This window comes from Stomoxys calcitrans, chromosome 5, assembly GCF_963082655.1.
Source record: "Stomoxys calcitrans chromosome 5, idStoCalc2.1, whole genome shotgun sequence".
In the NCBI taxonomy this organism is placed as follows: Eukaryota; Metazoa; Arthropoda; class Insecta; order Diptera; family Muscidae; genus Stomoxys; species Stomoxys calcitrans.
In genome coordinates this window covers 55,890,688-55,912,608 of record NC_081556.1, presented here as the reverse complement: position 1 = coordinate 55,912,608, position 21,921 = coordinate 55,890,688, and the positions used below count along the sequence as shown (strand labels likewise).

Below are 21,921 nucleotides of genomic sequence, written 5' to 3'. Positions count from 1 at the left end.
GTTCACAGCTTGTGACTCTGTAATTGCATTCTTTATTCTGTCAGTTATCAGCTGTTACTTTTAGCTTGCTTTAGAAAAAAAGTGTAAAAAAAGTATATTTGATTAAAGTTCATTCTAAGTTTTATTAAAAATACATTTATTTTCTTTTAAAAAATCCGCAATTACTTTTTGGGCAACCCAATATTTTGTTGATATTTGATTATTTCCGATGTGTATCAGTACTGCCAATATTAAAGTAAAAAGCAGTTAACGGGAAGGGATTTTTGTTTATCCAAAAAGCTGAGTATTCTATTCAGTTTTTCAAGCGGAATGCTGTCAAACTCCATATATAAAAAAAAAAAACGTAGACGAAACGTTGGCTGAAAATAGGCGGAAAAGTAGTACTCTGTTTAGTAAGGGAAATGGCAAAAAACTATTGTAGTGGCAACACTTAAGACTATTGCCGGGATTATTTTTGATTGTTTTATTCAATACTTCCATTGGTTCGTTTTTCTTTATTTATTTAAGAAAAAATATATAAAATTGAGAAAACAATAAGTGCAGATAAAAGTGTTTTGGTATGGAAAGAATAACATTTGGTTGCTGTCAAATTCCGCTCCCGAAACAAATAAGCATTTCAGCGACTATTCCGAAAGCAGAATAGACATGACATAATTACCAGGTAGAGTACCGTAAACATCTGAGTACAATTCTTTCTCGCGAGTGCACTATCTGTCAACGAGTTTTGTTTTGTGTGTGTGTGTATTATTATAGTTAAGAATCGTAACACACAAACATTGAAAAATGGCGCGAACTAGTAACATACACAAAATCAGAGTTGCACTAATCACTGATTTTGACAGATAGTGCACTCAATATTTTGTTGTTGGGCAACTGCCACTACCTGTAAATGAATATATCTTGAGAATAGAATATCCAGCCTAAGCTGGGTATGTACCTCTAGCGAAATTTTCGGTTCCAGCCATGGCGAAACAATTAAAGGTGGTATCATTAGTACAACAACCACAAATCATATGGTGCAATCCGCCATGTTGTCATCAAGCTGATCGACGTTTTGCCAACATACACAAAGAAATTCGTAATGCGTGTGTATACGTACGGAAGAACGAAACATATTAGCCCTGTTCGCATACTTTTCCAGTAAAAATTATCCTTTAGTATCTTCTGCTATTCATTCGAATTAAACAGCTGGTTTTCATAAAACATCTGTTAGATGGAAAACTGGTAGAAATTTGCAAGCTGTCAGTCAAGACGGATTAAAAATGTGGTGTCACGCGAACAGCTGTTAACAACCGACCAGTATTAAGATTTCAGACTTTTGTTTCTATTCTCTTTGTTGCTATATTCTTTCTCGTATATTCTCCGCTCATGTGCGCACACGTGAGTTGGCAAAACGTCGATCATTTTGATGAAAAGGTGGCGGATTGCTCCATATGATTGTACAAATTAGACCACCTTTAATTGTTTACCCTTGGCTATCAGTGCACTCTCTCCCTCTCTTCTGTCGGCAAATAAAGTACATGAACGACTGCCAGTAACAATATGTGCAAATTTGCACAAATTTCTGAGTACACGAACGCACTTGCGATTGGGATTTTAGCGACTATTTGGTTTGAATTCGGTAGGCTTGGCCATCTTTGCTGCATTCTCTAATACTGTAACAGCTGTTTGAAAACTTTTTCCAACACTAGTTGAAAATCAAAATAAATATTGGAAATTTTGAAGAAAATTATAGATAACACCGGTGGGAAGCACCACGTAGCACTAGCAGCATTGGGTATACATCGTTAGAGGAAGAATAAAGATGATCAAGGCTGTAATTCTAATTGGTGGGCCGCAGAAAGGTTTGGCTTTACAATTACTTTATATTTGCATTTTGAGAGTTTATGTTTCCACATTGTTCTGAAATAAAGGAACCCGTTTCCGACCCCTATCGTTGGATACGCCAAAGCCTCTATTTCCAGTAGCTGGACGTCCGATTATACAGCATCACATTGAGGCTTGTCTACATTTGCCAGAGCTAAAGGAGATTCTTATCGTTGGCTATTACCCGCAGACGCAAATGGAAAACTTTGTGGCTGATATGCAAAACTTGTACAGCATTAATATACGCTACTTGCAGGAATTTACATCCTTGGGCACTGCTGGAGGAATGTATCATTTTCGCGATCAGATTAGAGCCGGAAACCCAAAGGCTTTTTTTGTGCTGAATGGTGACGTATGTGCGGATTTTCCGCTTCAAGAGCTGTACAATTTTCACAGGCAACGACCGGAATCGGCGTTAGTAACCATTATGAGCACCGAAGCTACACGTCAACAAGCCGTCCATTATGGCTGTCTGGTGTTTGATCGGGATACTGGGGCAGTATCGCATTATGTAGAGAAACCGAGTTCATATGTCTCAACATTTATCAATTGCGGTGTATATGTGTGTTCTATGGATATTTTTGGTAAACTGGCAGAAGTCTTCCACTCGAAAGTTCAAGAATACAATGGCCAACACTATGTTGGAAACGGCGCCGGCAATGGTAATGGCAAAGATCAAGGTCACATCCAATGGGAACAGGAAGTATTGACCCCTCTAGCTGGAACGGATAAGTTGTATGCAATGCCAGTACCAAATTGGTGGTCTCAATTGAAAACAGCTGGTTCGGCGATATATGCAAACCGTCATTATTTAGGTGAGTCATATTATTATCATCGTTAAATTGATATGCTTTTCTTTTGCGATAATTTTCATAGCCGGGCAATTTAGCAGAATTTAGGGATATTCCCTCAATCGCAAATAAGAACACATTGTTTCTTAGTAAAATTTTTTATGCCAAGCAAGTAAAGCCGCACTATGATCGAATCCTACATTCCCATCCTAAAGGAATGCGTTGTATAAGTTCCTAACACAATTTATTTTTGCATGAACTAGGGCAGCGCAGTTGACCGGAGTCGAGGTTTTGAGGCCGAAGTCGAACATTTGATTTTGGTTCGAATTTGAGCACGCCTGGTTCAACTCCGAAACGCTTTCCGACTCGGTCTTCACTGTATGTCGCTCACAGTGACGTTTACAAAGTTTACCACTAGCCCACCCATAGTTGTCGTTGTAGCAGTTTATTGTGTTCTATCTTTCGTACGTACACTGAGGCGGCAGCCCTTGCCGATGAGGATACCATCGGGTCAATCCGGTGCGTACAACCGGCTGGGATTGTGTTGTTCTTGTTGTAGCAGTGTGTTAAACACTGAGGCGGCACCCCTTGTCGATGAAGAAATCCATCGGGTCAATCCGGTACGTACAACCGGCTGCCATGGGATTGAGCCCACCGATAGTATTTTACATATGCAGCCAGTAAGGCATTTTTTTATTTGGCCATCAACTCTCACATTCAACTCTTACGATACTTTTGTAGTGAATAATCTGGCTAACGATTTGGTTCTTGTGTCTTTTGGTATCTTGCAGCAAGGTGGCCGTAGAATAGACATTTAATCAATTGTGAATCTCATCAAAGCGGGGATCTTATGTTATAATTGTACATATGGTACGAACTCAATAGCGAAAGAAGGGGTTGGAAAAGAAAATAGCATGATAATTTTAGCAGTGCTACCAACTAAAGATGGATTTGATTGGTTCCTAGAAACAAAGAAGAACACGGGTATGAATTTTCTTTTATGTCGGTGCGGGTCATTAGCATATTCGGCAGACTTTCCGAGGGAGCAGTCCCATTGTACGTACCGGATTGACCGATGGAGTCCTTCATCGGCAAAGACTGCCTTAGCGTGCAACAACAAAAACTTTGCTGAAATTTTTGAATAAAAACAGGTTCAGCCCCTGCTCTATGAGAGGTTCCATCGGGTCAATTAGAGAAAAGAACCGACAGCCAAGGGGTTGAATATTCGATATTATAGTAGCCTCAGGTTAGCAGCGGGGGAGCAGTCCTTGGCCATGTATGATCCTGGGTCCTAGTTTTTGATCGTACTACAGTGCGGATCGGATATTTTTTTCCATTATGTTTTCGTCTGAAAAATAAAAACATTTAGCAAAGGATGTTTTTGTTAATTGTTTATTGCAGAGTTGTACAAGAAAACGCATCCTGAGCGTTTGGCTAATGCTGGCATAAAACGTAGCGAAGGAGACGGAAATCTTATATGTACCATTCATTCCGATGTACATATTCATCCCAGTGCGACTGTTCATCATAGTGCAGTGGTAAGCAATGAAGACATTTAATTTTTTTAGTACAAATTTTAATTCAATTTTAATTTTCCAGTTGGGGCCAAATGTTTCAATTGGACCTGGTGTTACTATAGGACCAGGTGTAAGAATACGTGAATCGATCATTTTAGAAAATGCCGTAATCAAAGACCACACTTTGATTTTACATTCAATTGGTGGGTGCTAAGTTGTAGGCATCAAATTTGCCTTCTCATAACATTACTTGATTTTGCATTTTTAGTTGGACGTGGCTCTACTATTGGTCAATGGTCTCGCGTAGAAGGCACTCCTAGTGATCCTGACCCAAACAAACCTTTTGCAAAAATGGAAAATCCACCTCTGTTCAATAAGGAAGGAAAGCTTAACCCTTCCATAACTATTTTGGGTAAGAAAATGTTTTATTTGTATATTTTATTTTATTTTTCTTTTTTTCAATAATCGCACTTTACGTAGAAGAGTAGAGTACGTGAAAACTTTATAACATGCTACATACATATGTATTAACCATGGACTTCCAATAAGGTTAGGTTAGGTTAGAAGAGGACACTCGGAGACTCTTGGTTCATTGTGTTCGTTATAGAAAGAGATGTAATAAGAGAGAGTGAAACAAAATTAGAGTGAGGGAGTACTTTGACAAATGGACAGAGCACATGCAAATGAATATAAAGACCAAGAGAGAAAAACGAAACGATGGCGTTCAGAGCACAAAAACTTCCGACCCGCTAGCCATCCTAGTCCCTTACAGGTGTTCAGAATGAGTATTGCCGTTGCACTCGCAGAATCCATTCGTTATCCAAACCCGGTAAGTTTATCAGCCATCTCGTTCCCCGCCAGCTCTTGGTAATCCGGGACCCTGCACAATCTGAAAGCAGCTGCGAAACGTCAGAACTCTCCTTGCGGCTTCCGAAAAGCCTCTACCCGCAGACAGGGCCTTCAGCCCAACCTGTCTGTGCACATATTTCGTGACAGTTTGACAGGGCCGCCGATCCTGACCCAGGATCATAACCTGGCACTGCAGACACTGCACCCGTTCAGAAATCTATGTGACTCCCTAACTGCTAGGAAGACAACAAACATCCTCGTCAGATGCCCTACTCAGATTGGACTCATTTGTGTAAACAGAGCGACCCAAGAAGGGCTGAAAGCCTAAAAATCCGAAATTTTAAAATTTCTTGGATTTCGTTAAACAAAAGAAAATGAAGACGATGTTTTAACAAATTAAGTAAACTGGAATCGAGGCAAATATTAATTAGCGCTACGTATGTCAATTCGAAAGAGTAGAAATGGTAACGGTGGAAAAATAAAGGAAATGGAAACCAACATCATACTCTATTTCCGCTCATATTAGTTCCATTCTTCCTTATTATTCTGTTCTGAATCAAACCTTAGGGATAATGCCACTTATTTTTAAAATCTTATGTTAACGACCCACACCCAAACTCTAAGAAGGCAACGACCCCACCCATTATCCATGAGCACTGCCGAAAATCTAGGTAGCACCGCCTTTGAGGAGTTAGGGTCATGAGGTCAACCGGAGAATTACATATGGACCCCAACTTTTATATATAAGCAGGCAGCCAATGTAAAGTACCCAAGCTTCCCTCTATGTGACCCATCGCTTCGTTAAGGGCGCTGTTAATCGAACGACCCTTGGTGTAGACATGCTGGGTCAAGAAGATTGCTGATGCGCGCGTTCAACAACAACAGCGTTCTTCAAAACGAGAGACTGATTGGCCTATAGTCCATAGACCGGAAGTGGCTTGGGAATAATAACCACTCTAACCTCCTGACACGCAGTCGGCACATAGCCAAGCAAAGCACAGGTCCTTAAAATCCCCACACATATTTCGTATACATAGCAGGCGATATATCATATTGTCCAGTCGATTTGTAATGTTCAAACGAATTAACCGCCCACACTATCCTTCCCTCAGATATCACTCCTTCAACCAACGACAGCGACAGCACTTTGCATCCAAGGGCCATCTAAACATTGGATATCACCGGTCTATTGAAGAAATCCGAGCGTTCCGGAAGTCCTTTGTAGGCAGTTCTCTCAAAACACTTCCGATATAGAGGGCTCGTTCACGCCCTCTACCGATGAACAGAAGCCGACCCATTGGCTCTCTTAGCCCTGTGTACGCCTCCGCTCTCTTACCTGGGTTATGAGAGGGCAGTTCTCCTCAAAGCTACTCACTATGGCCCCGTCGAACGTGCGTCGTGCTTATGGTTTGATGCTTCACATGAAGTCCTTCTGGGGTTCCTGTATGATGGATATTTGTTCGTGGACAATACCAGATTAAAGTAGATTTATCTATGATCCGAGAAAAAGGGCACCTTGAACACTCTCCAATTCGTCAATACAGCTTCATCGAGACTCGTCAAAGTTATGCCGTCAATGATATGGTGTTCGCATCGCAACCAAAGATCAGCTGCGTCCTTCAGCTATTTTCACGATCAAGGCTGCGCACCACCTAATTTGGTGGGTCAGTGTCCTCGTAAGGCATGCATACCAATGATTTTAGTATTGATTTTTAAGCGATAAATATAGAGAGAGTGCGCTCTCCGATTTAGATTATATTTGGTGTCGAACAAATCACTGTTCCAGATGTCGTCGAAGTCGAACGAAAAATTTTCCTTTTATAGGCTCAAGACCCCAAATTCGGTTATAGATCTATGAGGCAGCTATATTCAAACAAGACAACGATGGAATCCAGTCGGGCCGTAAAAAGAATCTTCATCTGGGAGAGTTTTCTCTTGTCATTTATTTCAGGTCCCTACAGTAGTCCAGAATGACAAGAATATTATGTGGCTGTAGAGAACCTAGGCAACATCAAAAATGTTGCATTGACCAGTTAGGACTTCTGTCTCCAGTCTGATTTCATGCTTTGGATAGTCAGCGTAGAAAGCGTTTGCCCCACCAACAAACTCGGGAGGTTTTACTTTTCAGTAGCACGATCAGCGCTCGCGGGCGATGCATTCCTGACGATGTCGTTTCTCCGTTTCTATGTCTAGTTTATTCGCCACGCAGCAGAGTTTGATAGCCTTCTAAAGGGTGATTTTTTTGAGGTTAGGATTTTCATGCATTAGTATTTGACAGATCACGTGTGATTTCAGACATGGTGTCAAAGAGAAAGATGCTCAGTATGCTTTGACATTTCATCATGAATAGACTTACAAATCATTGAATTTTATTACCAAAATCAGTGTTCGGTTCGAAATGTGTTCAAATTTTGACAAATTTTGTTCAGCGATGAGGCTCATTTCTGGTTGAATGGCTACGTAAATAAGCAAAATTGCCGCATTTGGAGTGAAGAGCAACCAGAAGCCGTTCAAGAACTGCCCATGCATCCCGAAAAATGCACTGTTTGGTGTGGTTTGTACGGTGGTGGAATCATTGGACCGTATTTTTTCAAAGATGCTGTTGGACGCAACGTTACGGTGAATGAACACATTTCGAACCGAACACTGATTTTGGTAATAAAATTCAATGATTTGCAAGCGTTGCTCGTTAGTAAGTCTATTCATGATGAAATGTCAAAGCATACTGAGCATCTTTCTCTTTGACACCATGTCTGAAATCCCACGTGATCTGTCAAATACTAATGCATGAAAATCCTAACCTCAAAAAAATCACCCTTTATATGGCTCGAAGAAGTTCTCGCCTACTCCTAACCACTGGGTCAGCGTCTTCAGCTCCACCTGACTGTCCCAAGTATATCGTGCCCGATCGGATGTCCGGGCTGAACATGGTCCAGATCGCATTACACTTACATATAGCTACCATATAGCCCGATATGCCGATTTAGGCTCTTAATCTCATAAAAAGCCGTATTTCGCTGAAATTTAGAACATTGAGTTGGACTAAATTTCCCATTTGTCCGAACCAAATTTCATCCAGATCAGACCATTTTTTGCTATAAACTTGGAACATGGAATTGAACTTGGCCATCCGGTATCCGAACCGCATATGGTCCATATCAGACCATATTTGCACATAGCAGCCAAAAGGAGCTGTGATCATTAGCCATAAAGTCCTCATTTATAATCTGACTTCCCTGAAATTTGAAACTGTGACGAATATGATAAAAATAGGCCTATACGTGGACATTTATAAGGGATATAGTAGGTTTATAATAAAATTGGATAATAAATAAATCCAACTTAATGAGTTTTTTACCTGTTGTTTTTGTCTAGCTTCACTCCTTCGTGTTATCCACAGACGGATGGACATGGCTAAATTGATTTGGAATGTTAAGAGGATCAAGAATACGAAATATATACCTTGTTGGGTCTCAGATCAATATTTCGATGTGTTTGAAAAAGGAATGACGAATTTAGTATGCAAATGTAAATTTGCCCATGAACACTCCATTAAGGAGCAGGGGCAAACTTCTCATATATCAATGAGTGCTGTCTCTCACTCACTCGCGCATTGAGATCTCCTCCGTATGTTGGTTCTGACGGAGAGTTTAATGCTTTTGTCTTGTCTCCTATAGATTCGTGTCAGACAAAGTAAGGTGGGCCATCAAACCTGCAGAAATATTCTCCTAAATAAGTCCAAAATAAGACCTGTCATTCGCCATCTCCATAAAACGCCTTTCTAGATCTAGCATTGCGCAGCTATCTCCCTATTTAGCGTCTCAAGGTCCTCTACCACGTGTGACCTCTCTCATTGCGACTCACTCATTGCAAGATCAAGTGAAGTCGGATTCACATTATATAACGAACAAAACGCGGACTGGGAAGGGAGTGAAGAAAGAAAATTATCCTTGGTGGATGGACGACGCACATTGTCGTGAGTTCATAGTAAAGTTGGCCAAAAGTAGAAGAAGTTTACGTAGGTGGATGAAAGTTGGAACAGATATTTGTTGTTATTATAGAATATTAGGACCAAAAGTGGACCACGTTTTGGAATAGGTCCCATATCGACCGAACTTCCGATTTTACTTCCCGAGACCATTTTCTATCCGATTTCCCTCAAATTTGAAACAAAGACTTCCTTGAGCTTCTCCCCCCCAAATATGGGCCGAATCGGATAGTTTTTCTATATAGCAGCTATATAAACCGATCTCCCGATTAATGGTTTTGGTCTATAAAATGCATATTTTTCGGGCAGTTGTGCTGAAATTTGAGTCATTGAGTTATATTACAGCTCTCAAGGCCCATACCGAATATGATCCAAATTGGACCATATTTCGATATAGCTACCACATAGACCGATCTTTCGATTTTGGGTCTTGGGACCATAAAATACATATTTGCCTCAGTGCAAAATTTTATCCAAATCGGACAAAAACTGAGGCTTCTACTGGCTCAAGAATTCAAACAGAAGTACTAATTTATATGGTAGTTACCCAATCCCATCCTATGGAAATGGGTTTAAAAATATAAATTACTTTTGTTAAGGTAGGAAAATGTAGCTAATACTTCTACAGGTTTAAGAAAATACTTTTTAAGACATAAAAAACAAAAAACTAGGCCGAACGTTTTCGAACATTTTTTTTCCTGATCCACGTAAGTTTGAAATCACTTCCACGAGATCGTCTTACTAAGTACTTCGGTTTTGGGTAACTGCAACTTCAAATGATCATTACTTATATTCAACAAGTTAAAAGGCATTAAGTTAATTTTTTATAGTTATAGAAAAAACTCTGTTAACAATTGTAAGCTATCTAATTATTTCTATAATCAATTGAGGACGCAACCTGCATACTTTTCCGAATGCGCGTTTTTATATTTAAATTACTCTTTGCTTCGATGTTTTACCAACATAACTAATGATAACGACACACCATAAGCATTATTATTATATGTATGTCATTACTGCCTGCCTTATTAAATTAGAACGTCACTGTCTCGGGTGACACAATTTGCGATAGCTTTTGAGACACCAAATCCAATATCGTTACAAAAATGCACAAATTTATAATATCCTTTACCACAATGGTATGCTCATAGAAATAATCTGCTGATAACAGCAAACACTCTCTGCTGACTGTTCGTAAATGTTTGCAGTCCCTGAATTCTAGATGTAGACTCCCAGCATCACTCTGTCCTCTAGTTTTGATCCATCTGTGTAGCACGATCTCTCAGATGGCAATAACAGTAACGTCAATCCAAGACTGTGCCTCTGGCAGTAGTGTCTCGCATTCGACCTCTAGTGTCATTTCATTTATCTCCATTTTCTGCGCGCTAGGTGGAAATTTATCTATAACTGAGGCGCCAGGTACCAACAAGACTCCGTTCGAATACGGTCGGTTACCACCGATTACAAACCCATTAACACCCTAATATTGGGAGACACTTTTCAGTAGTGTATTGCTACTATCTGTAACAGGAGAGAGCGGGGATGGTCGTATAAGTGAGGAAAATCCCATTAAAATACCTACAGCCACATATATACGATAACTCGCTGACCCGGGCCCGCTCCGCTGCACCTTCTTTTACTTTATATTTATATTAAATTTTCCTTGGAATATTTAATTTCGACAAAGAGCTTTTAGTGAAATACCATGCTACGCAAATAGTATATCGCTTGACTAACAGTTTAACAATATAAGTGCCTTTATCTGAATCCCATATGATATTTATTGGTCTAGGAACTTAAGTTTGGATGTAAGGTGTACTCCATTCTTAAAATACTTTATTTCAGCCCGATATTCGCATGGAGTGTTTTCGGGGGTGAGGTGGTCCCCCAGACCCTTGGCTCTGAAAAACTATCAGCGTCATGCTCTTCTCTCAAATTTGATTTATTTAAACTCCATATTGCCATTGGATTAGGGGAGTTTACACGAGGAGGCGTCCCCCAAACTGATGACCCCGAAATAGGTTATCAAATTTGTTTTCTTATATGAAATACCGTTCATTTGAGACACATATTGGCATGGTCGACAAATTTTTACCCTTTGGGTGGTGTTTTGGGAAAGGGGTGATGCCCTAAATACATGGTCCTACATTTGGATATCAAATTCGTATTCTACTCCCACATATCTTTATTTGAGCCCCATATTGCGATGGTCAGTAAAAAGTTGCTGTTTGTGGGGTATTTTGGGAAAGGGTTAGATACCCAGAAAATTGGTCCCGATTCATGCTCTACCCCTCAATTCCTAAGCCCCACATTGACATGGTCTTTAAATATGCCCCCCGATCTAGGGGTGTTTTGGGGATTGGGGTGGTCCCCCAAACACTAAGCCTGGAAATCAGCAACGTGCTCCATTCTCATATATCTATATACCATTTATTTAAACCCCATATTGCCATTGGCCTTAAAATTGGATATAAAATTCGTTTTCTAATCTCATTTAAACTCCTTATTGCAAAAGTTAGCAAATATGTTTGGTTTGGGGTATTGGCCCTAAAAACTATAAATATTTAGTTCCATTCTCTTTAAGACCCAAATTGTCTTGGTGAGCAAATACGTCCTATTGGGGGTTCTTATGGTGGTGGGACGTCCCCTAGACAATTGGCCCCTAATGTTGATATCAGATACGTGGTCTACTCCCAAACACCTTTACTTTGAGCCCCATATTTCCATAATCGGCAAACATGACCTGCTTGGGGGTGTTTTGGGGGATGGGCGGCCACTCAGTGAGAATATCGGATTCGTGTTCTACCCTAAAAACCCTCTTATTTGAGCCTCATATTGCAATAGTCAGCAAATACTTCCTATTTGGGTGGTGTTGTAGGGGTGGGGTGGCCCCATAGACACTTTTCATATTTGGATATCAGATTCGAATTCTACACTCAAATACCTTTTATTTAAGCCCCATATTCCCATGGTCAGTAAATAAGTCCTGTTTGGGGGGTGTTTTGGGGAAGGGGTAGACCCCCAGAAACGTGGTCCCACATTTGGATATTAGATTCGAATTCTACTCGCAAATACCTGCCATTTGAGTCCCATATTGCCATGGTCGGTAAATATGTCCGATTTAGGGGTGTTTTGGGGGTTGGGGTGATCCCCCTAACACTTGGTCCGGCAATTGGATATCAGATAAGTTTTCCAATCTTAATTACTTTTCATTTGAGTCCCATATTGTCGTGATTTGTCAAAATATATGTTTGGTAGGTTTTAGGGTGGGGCGGCCCCCCTAGGTACACCATCCGAAATTTGGATATCAAATTTTTATTTTTAGGGTACTATATGTCAGCACCCAAAATTTCGCTTAAATCGCACCACACATCTCCGAGATCTGGTGTTTCTGAAAACTAGGGTAAGGGGGAGAGAAGATTTTAGTTTTTGGAATGAAAATTCCACAGCTCACGTGTAGTCTGCAAAGATAATGTACATTTAGGTAGTAACTGTTGTGTTTCAAAGAAAATAGCAATAAAAACAGGTTCCAAATAATCGACCACAACATCCACCAGCAGAGGATAGCAAGCGAGGACGTAACTTTGTTGTTTCAGTCAATGCATTGCACACAAAATGACAGTCATGAAATCTCCTTAGCTTTACCTCTGCCCGCATTTATTCTTTTTTTGGACTATGCTGCATTGACTGCAACCTTCACTGGGACACACATCTCCGTCTCCGGGGCCGAATTACCAAGTGCGCTATCGTATCGAATGACATTTCATCTCGTGTTTAATGGGTGTTGTACCACTTGTATACAAATTTTTATGTCCAAGTTTTTATAAATAATGCTCGATTTAAGCATTCGCGTTCTTAAATTTCAAAAATTCCCGTTCAACCTAGAGTTATATAATTCAAAAGAAAGAGATTTTAGACGATTTCATACATTCACGTATGCGATAATTCGGCCTCAGTTTTTAAAAATGGTGATTGAAAATTTTTTCAATTAAAAACATTGGATATTGAATTAAAAACAATTATTAGACAATTATGAAATTTTCAAATAAATTTTTAAATGATCCAATTAAAAAAATTATTGAAAATTTCAATTAATTTTTTATTGAGCCGATTAAAAAATGATTGAAATTGTCGAAATCAACAATTAATTTTTTAAGATCAATAAAAAATTAATTAAAGACATCGAAAATAGACAAATGTTATATTAAATTAGTGCAAACTCTCCATTTTGATGCAACTTGGTACACATATGTTAACCTCCTGGAATACGAATTTCAGGTATATGTTTGGTCCATGATCAGTCCTATGACAAAAAACCCCAAAAATTTGCGGATGTCGTGAGTGTTGATATAAATTTCCGAAATGTTGGACTTATGGGGGTTTAAAACGCCCTTCCTATATTATATCAATTTATTTTTTAATTAAGATGGGGAAAAAATCAGTCAAAAAAATCAATCCAAAATGAAAAAAAGTCTAGATTCAATAAAAAAACTATTGAATCAACTTCTTTTTCAAATGAAAATTGCCAATAATTTAATAACATTCGTTATTGGAAAAAGTCCGGATTTAATTAAAAATTCAATTAATATTTTATTAAAAATATTTATGCGAAATATGAAGAATTATGACAATCGGTTATCGAAAAACATTTACCGCCACGGCGCCACGGGTTCCATTGGATTATTTTACGTCTTAGAATTCAATTTGAGCACAAAGCAACATTTTATGGCGCTCATTGTTAATTAAACACAAGTTACACATAGAACCACTACTTTGGCAGTTAATAGTGCACCAATCGATTCAGCATTACTTCCTAGTTCGATTTAGCCGTGTCCGTCAAGCCGTGAATGCTCTTGTCTGTCTGTCTGTGTTTTGTTATCAAGGTACAGATCGCTTTTGTTATCCATGCATAACGAAATTTTGTGCGCTCACATACTAAAAAGTAATCTTGAAAAAGTAAATATAAGTCAGAAATTCCGTGTTAGTTACAAAATCCCTAACTGTAATCCCTACCACGCCGCTAAGTTGGTTCATGTCTGGTATTGTGTTTAGACTTAAGAGCAGGTGTCTGTTAGACGCGAAAGCCGAGTTATGACATAAGAATTGCTCATACGTCTCATCCCCTTCCGCACATACCCTACACCTACTATCACTTGCCACAGATACTTTGCATAAGTAAGCTCGTACTCCTATGTGTCCCGTTATGATGCCAAAAGCTATACTGACCTCCTTTTTACATGCTTTCAGTTATAGCCTCGTCTTCTCACGATCTGGATCTCCCCTTATGATTTTGTCGTCCTACCGACCGTTTCGCTGTTCCACAGTGTTACGACGTTCTTCGACTACGCCCTTAACTCGGACTGCGTCGACCAGAAAAGCTCCGGGTTAACCCGGAGCTTTTCTGGTCCACGCAGTCCTTTGGCCTTTAATACCAAATCGTCTGCTCTTTCATTCCTTCCTTCCTTCCGACACCAAAGCAATGCGGATCGCCATTCTCAGAGAAGGTATTTATCTCCTTCTTACTACACTGTCAAATCGCCTGCTCTTTCATTCCCCTTTAATCCGCTATGGCCCGGCACCCAAGTAATGCGGGCCGCCATTCTCAGAGAAGGCATTAATCTTCTTCTTACACTCCAAGACTGTTCGTGACCCTACCGTACTGGTTGTTATTGCCCTGATGACCAGCGAGTGTGAACATCTTTATGGACAGTAACATAAAGATGTTCACACTCGACGTTCTCGCGTGAACACCACATCACCTCACTCATTCCGTGATCGCCCGGATCTCTGCCTGCAGGATCGTATTATGGTTAGACAGTCGAATGCAGATCTTAGTCCCTGGGTTCTCAATGTAAAACCCAGGCCCACTCCGTCCTCTAGTATAGGTCCATCTGTGTAGCATGATTTTGCAGATGGCAATACTAGAGTTCCGTCAATCCAATGTCTCTGGCAGCAGTGTCTCGCACTCGGCCTCAAGTGTCATCTCAGGTATCCGATCGGAAACCTCTCCTAATCCATCCGGGTTTCTTATCGTCGCCTCGATTATACCGCGTTGGTATGACCCGCTCCTATCCTATATCCATCCAGCGCCTTATGTCTCATAGTCATAGTGACTGCCTCACACTTAATCTGTATGTCGATGGATCGGATATCTAGAATAGTCTCTAGTGCCCTAGTAGGCGTGGTCCTCATCGCTCCGCCTATGCCAAGACAACTTGTTTTCTGAAGCTGTTGTATTATCCATAGGTAGCAGTTTTTCTCCATCGCAGTCCACCAAAATACTGAGGGGTAACTAAGTATTCGTCCAATTACGCAAATTGGCCCACCTTCGCCTTTCTCGTGAACAGGTAGATTTCTTAGAAGTATTATAACATCGTCTGCATAGCATACGGGTTCAAATCCCTCCTCAGTCACCATCCGTAATATAATATTTATGGTGGAGTGACGATAAAATGCACCCCCGTAGCGTGACTTGTGTCACTTTCTCCCTTATTTTTATGTCATGAAAACCAAAAATTGTTTACCTGTTCCTTAGCATATGGTTTATCCAGCCTCCAAGGATCCGGTCCACCTGGTATTGATCTAACAATTGGATCAGTGTGTCGTTCCGCATATTGTTAAAAGCGCCCTTGATGTCAACATACACTGCCAATGTGTACGTCTTGGCATCTAAGGATTCTTCTATCTTATTCACAACCTCGTGCAGAACAGTCTCCACCGACCTTCCCTTGGCAAGGCATGCTGTTTGTATTTGAGCAGTTCGCTGGATGTCCTGATCTTTTTCATGGTATCCATAATACATTCCATGGTTTTGAGTAGAAAGGACGTAAAGCTTATAAGTCTGTAGGCCTTTGGTGTCGCATAACTTTGTCTATCTTAGTCTTGCCAATCTTGAACAAGTAAAAGCGTGCTAAGTTCGGCCGGGCCGAATCTACACAAAATAAATCTAGTTGAAGGGCATTATTTAATTCCACATACCAAACTTCTGTCAAACCAGCAAAAATTAAAGCTTCTAGGAACCGAATAAGGATGATCCGGAGACCGGTTTATATGGGAGCTATATCAGATTATAGACCGATTTGGAGTGTATTTGGCACAGTTTTTGGAAGTCGTAACAGAACTCCACATGCAAAATTTCAGCCTAATCGGACAAATATTACGGCTTGTAAGGACCTAAGAAGTCAAATCGGGAGATCGGTTTATATGGGAGCTATATCAGGTTATAGACCGATTTGGCCGTACTTGACACAGTTATTGGAAGTCATAACAGAACACTACATGCAAAATTTCAGCCAAGAAATCAAATATTGAGATCGGTTCATATGGGAGCTATATCTAAATCTGAACCGATATTGCCCATTTGCAATCCCCAACAACCTACATCGATATTAAGTATCTGTGCAAAATTTCAAGCGGCTAGCTTTACGCGTTCGACCTCTATCGTGATTTTGACAGACGGACGGACGGACATGGCAAGATCGACTCAGAATGTCCAAAGAATAAAGAATATATATTTTATGGGGTCTTAGTCGAATATTTCGAGGTGTAAGAAAAAGAATGTTCGAAAACCCGCTCGTTAACCAGATCTTTCACTTGGGACCGATGATCTGGTAAAATCCTATCGGATGCACTGCCGATATCGAAGACTGCATACGTCTCCTCATCTCTGTTGTGCTTCATTGACACTCTGTCGTAAGAGGGAGGCTCCTTACCTTTTTCAGAGAACATCTTCCCCTTCCGTGATGGCGTCCTTTTGGAAGTCACGAACCACCATGAAGATTCAAGGCCGTGCGCGCTTCCATCGTTCCTGTTGCGACTTTTTCTCCCTACGCAGGACACTGCCTCGCCATGCTCTTCGGGAGATTTTATTCTCTTTCCAGCTTCCGTAGAAGTGCTTGGAATGTCAGTTATATCCCTTCCAGCATCCTGCACTTTCGCCCGATGGTGCTGCCGATGCATGCTCCTCAGTCTCCTCTGTTGTGCCCCGGGTTGCTTTCTCGGTCATCTTGTGAGCTTAGCAGTCAACCCGCTGACCTTTTCTCTCGATTCGGGTGTGATGACTGTTTCATTAACACTGACGCTGTCTTCATCTACATCGGAAACACAACCTTTACTAAAAGGCTGGGGACGAACTGCTCATCCGTCTCTTCCTCATTCGTTAGTCCGATAACTGATTGTGCACTTGAGGCATAGACAAAAATCTGTTGTTAATAGCAAACACTGTCTGCTGACTTTTAGTAGTTAATTTTGATGCCATTGCAGCAGTAGTTTTGCTTTTATACCAAAGTGTTTACACTTTCATAACAGCATGGTGGCCGTTGCAAAGTCTGTAGTTAGTTGAAAATGCCTACTGCTTAGTTTATGATTCGGTTGTTGGAAGCAGAGTAAACTAAATAAAATAAAAGCGAAGATTTAAATTGAAATAAAAAGAAATTTCCCAATTGCAGCCAGAAAAAATATCTAAAGCAATCAAAACATACGACCGGCCATAACAGGCAACCTTTAAGAACAGCACGCATGGTCTGAAAAAAACACAACATACAAGCAAGTGAAAAATAGTAATAAAAACGTTTTTCAAATAAAAACATCCACTTGTAGGGAATAAAAAGCAAGGGACAAAACGTCATTGCATAAAAGTGAGTTGATGCTGTTATTGTTGTGCTTACTATCTGCAGCGGATAGTAAGCAAGGGACAAATGATGTTGTTGCAGTCAATACATTGCACACACATTGGTAGCCCCTAAAGAAAAGAAATGTTGGCACTGGCAGGTTTAAGGAAGTTTCATTAATGAGATATTGATCAGTAGGCAAGTAATGAATGTTGCAATGTTACACACATAGCCGAAAAATAGATTTGAGGAATTTAAATGACTGAGTTTAGAGACCAGAAGGCAAGTGGAAATGTGTGTCTCAGTTGATGCTTACATTCCATATGCTTTTTTTCTTATATTTTGTGATATAAATACCACAGAAATTAGCTGCAAAATCGCTAGCCATGACAGTCATATGAACATTAATACAGCAATAAAATGACTAGAGTTTTGCCATCTTTCGAAATGTGTACCAATGATAAATTCTTTTCAACAATATTACACAAAATAAAATCCTTTCTTCCAACATAATTTCTCATGCACTCTGAGAAATTTGTAAGTAAAAACAGCAAAAATGTTGGCTGTAACAACAGAAAGTCTGCTGAAAATGGGACACCAGTAGTTTTTCGCTGAAACGGCAAACATTTTATGCTGTTATCAGATGGTAATAAGTTGAATATAGCCTCAAAATATCATATATACATAAAAAATTAGTTTGTTTGTTTGTTTAATCATTTTTGATAGATTTTAAATAACAGCAGACAAAAAAACACTAAAATCTTATTTATGCTTTAAAACAAAAAGGTACGCCTAAAATTGGAAAAAACTTATATCAATATATAAGAAATACTTCAATTGTTGTTTAGAAGTTCAAAATTTTTATATGGTTTCATTCAAAAGTTGAACATTTTTAATTTAAGATCAGCAGACAGTGTTTGCTGATATCAGCAGACCAATTTCACTGGGTGTGGTCTTAAGCTCGACCCCCTTTGGAAAAAATGCCTAAAACAATAAAAGATAGCATAAAATAATTTAAAAACATAAATTTCTTTGTCAGCAGTACGTCTTCAATATTGTAGTAGATTTTTATACCCACCACCGAAGGATGGGGGTATATTCATTTTGTCATTCCGTTTGCAACACATCGAAATATCAATTTCCGTTTGATCAGCGTAAAAATCTAAGACGATCTAGACATGTCCGTACGTCTGTCCATCTGTCTGTTGAAATCACGCTAAAGTCTTGAAAAATAGAGATATTGATTCTTTTTTTGTCCATAAGCAGGTTAAGTTCGAAGATGGGCTATATCGGACTATATCTTGATATAGCCCTCATATAGACCGATTCTCCGATTTAGGGTCTTAGGCCCATAAAATGCGCATTTATTATCCGATTTTGCTGAAATTTGGGACAGTGAGTTGCGTTATATCTACATCCTCGACATCCTTTGTCAATTTGGCCCAGATCAGTCCAGATTTGGATATAGCTGCCATATAGACCGATCCTCCGATTAGTAGCCTTAGGCCCATAAAAGCCACATTTATTATCTGATTTTGCTGAAATTTGGGACAGTGAGTTGGGTTAGACCCCTCGACATCCTTTGTCAATTAGGCCCAGATCGGTCAAGATTTGGATATAGCTGCCATATAGACCGATCCTCCGATTTAGGGTCTTAGGCCCATAAAAGCCACATTTTATATCTGATTTTGCTGAAATTTGGGACAATGCGTTGTGTTAGGCCCCTCGACATTCTTTGTCAATTTGGCCGAGATCGGTCCAGATTTGGATATAGCTGCCATATAGACCGATCCTCCGATTTAGGGTCTTAGGCCCATAAAATGCGCATTTATTATCCGATTTTGCTGAAATTTGGGACAATAAGTTGTGTTAGGCCCCTCAATATCCTTTGTCCAGATTTGGATATAGCTGCCATATAGACCGATCCTCCGATTTAAGGTCTTTGGCCTATAAAAGGCGCATTTATTGTCCGATGTCGCCGAAATTTAGGACAGTGAGTTAAGTTAAACCCTTGACATACTTCTGCAATATGGCACAGATCGGTAAAGTTATGGATATAGTTGCCATATAGACCGATCTCTTGGTTTAAGGTTTTGGGGCCATAAAAAGCGCATTTATTGTCCGATGTCGCCGCAATTTGGGACAGTGAGTTGTTTTAGGCCCTTCGATATCCTTCTTTAATTTCACTCTGATCGGTCCAGATTTGGAAATGACTGCCATATAGACCGATATCTCGATTTAAAGTCTTGGCCCCAAAAAAGACGCATTTATAATCCAATTTAACTGAAATTTGACATATTGACTTATGTTAGGCTTTTCAACATCCATTTTGTATATGGTTCAGATCGGTTTATTTTTAGATATAGCTACTAAAAAGACCAATATTTTGTTAAACATACATAATTCAACAATGACTTGTACTTATTAGTATTTGGTCCAAATCGGATCATATTTCAATATATTGGGTTGCCCAAAAATTAATTGCGGATTTTTTAAAAGAAAGTAAATGCATTTTTAATAAAAATTAGAATGAACTTTAATCAAATATACTTTTTTACACTTTTTTTCTAAAGCAAGCTAAAAGTAACAGCTGATAACTGACAGAAGAAAGAATGCAATTACAGAGTCACAAGCTGTGAAAAAAATTTGTCAACGCCGACTATATGAAAAATCCGCAATTACTTTTTGGGCAACCCAATAATTGCTATGGGACATAAGGTACGCAATTTTCACCGGATTTTGATGAAAGGTTGTTTACAAATATACCCGAGGTGGTGGGTATCCAAAGTTCGGCCCGGCCGAACTTAACGCCTTTTTAATTGTTGTATATGAAACCGCAGATTTTGTTAGTTGAACAGACGAAAATGTTTGCAAAAACAGCAGCTTTCCCATTCTCTGCAGACAACAACTGTTGTGTTAGCAAACATTTTTGCTATTTTGTGTAACAAATTTCGTTGAGTGTAAAAAAAGCATGAATTTATTTTATAGCCTCTTTACTAACACAATAATAAAATAAAATTATATTCCCACATTTCTCTTATCTAAATATGTATGTATATATGGTTTTCCTTATCTTTTCAGGTTGTTTTGTTCAAGTGCCTTCGGAAAAAATACTTTTGAATAGCATCGTCTTGCCGCACAAAGAGCTGGGTAGAAGTTTTAAAAATGAGATTATTTTATAGAAAGGACATAACGATATCCTATGTTACTAACTGCAATTTTCATTGTATTTGCATTGCGACACAGAAAGAAGGAAGTGTGGCTCTGCGTGTCTGAAGGATGAAAATGTACGTCGGTGTTGGTACTTTTTAATCATTTGTTTTACTGAACCTTATTACTATAATATTTTACACCAACCAATAAATGTTTACTATAAATATACAAGTGAACTAGGTAATTTTTTTAATTTTTATACCCTACACCACCACTGTGGTACAGGGTATTATAAGCTTGTGCATTTGTTTGCAACGCTAAAATGGAGAAGAGCTAGACCCATTGATACCGATCGGCTTAGAATCTGTCCATGTATTCTTATGATCAAGGTACAGGTCGCATTTATTGTATGAAATTTTGCATATGTCACTTCTTTGTCCCAAGGACGAACTCTATTGATTCTGAAAAAATCGGTTCAGATTTAGATATATCTTCCATATATATCTTTCATCGGATATGGGTTTTTAAGGATGTAGAAGCCACAATTTTATTCCGATCTTTCAAAGATTTTGCACGAGGTGTTTTTTTGACGAAATTTGTGTGTGTGAAAAATTTCATAAAAATTGATCCAGATTTACATATAGTCCCCATATATATCTTTCCTCCGATATGGAGTGTTAAGCCTGTAGAAGCCAAAATTTTGGTCCGATCTTAAAAAAAATTAGTAGGAGGTGTTGTGTTTGACATCGTATGTGTGCAAAATTACGCCAATATCGGTCCAGATTTAGATATCAATCCCATGGCAGCCGGTTGTACGCACCGGATTGACCCGATGGAATCCTCATCGGCAAAGGCTGCCGCCTCAGTGTACGTGTTCGTCTTTTTTCGTCATGGAAGAGGCACATCCCGGAGTGCCTTCTCCGCACGCTTCTGGTACGTGCCGGGATTGAAAAGAAACCCGTCCGGGTTCTGTTCGGTTTGTCAGAACCGCCTTCATCATCGGTCGGTGTCGGTGAGGTGTAACTGGTGCAAGGAGTGGCCGATCTTGCCAGAGCAAGATCTTCACTACTTCACTACGGGAGTATAGTCATACTGGCTATGTCGCAAGGTGCTGTGCGAACATAGCCAGCAGTGGGTTACAAGCGACC

The 21,921-nt window shown here is 39.6% G+C and overlaps 1 protein-coding gene and 1 long non-coding RNA gene across 2 annotated transcripts in view; both read left to right on the top strand.

Moving 5' to 3' along the window:
• The window catches only part of LOC131997656 (uncharacterized), a 312,520-nt gene that overhangs the window by 33,639 nt on the left and 256,960 nt on the right, over positions 1 to 21,921 (top strand). The window lies entirely within an intron of this gene.
• Positions 1,702 to 21,009, top strand: LOC106091320 (mannose-1-phosphate guanyltransferase alpha). The gene is made up of 6 exons (XM_013257804.2): positions 1,702 to 1,844; positions 1,914 to 2,681; positions 4,059 to 4,195; positions 4,257 to 4,377; positions 4,443 to 4,586; positions 20,702 to 21,009. Exons 1-6 carry the CDS (start codon positions 1,805 to 1,807, stop codon positions 20,800 to 20,802), a joined length of 1,311 nt encoding a protein of 436 aa, XP_013113258.1. The 5' UTR covers positions 1,702 to 1,804; the 3' UTR covers positions 20,803 to 21,009.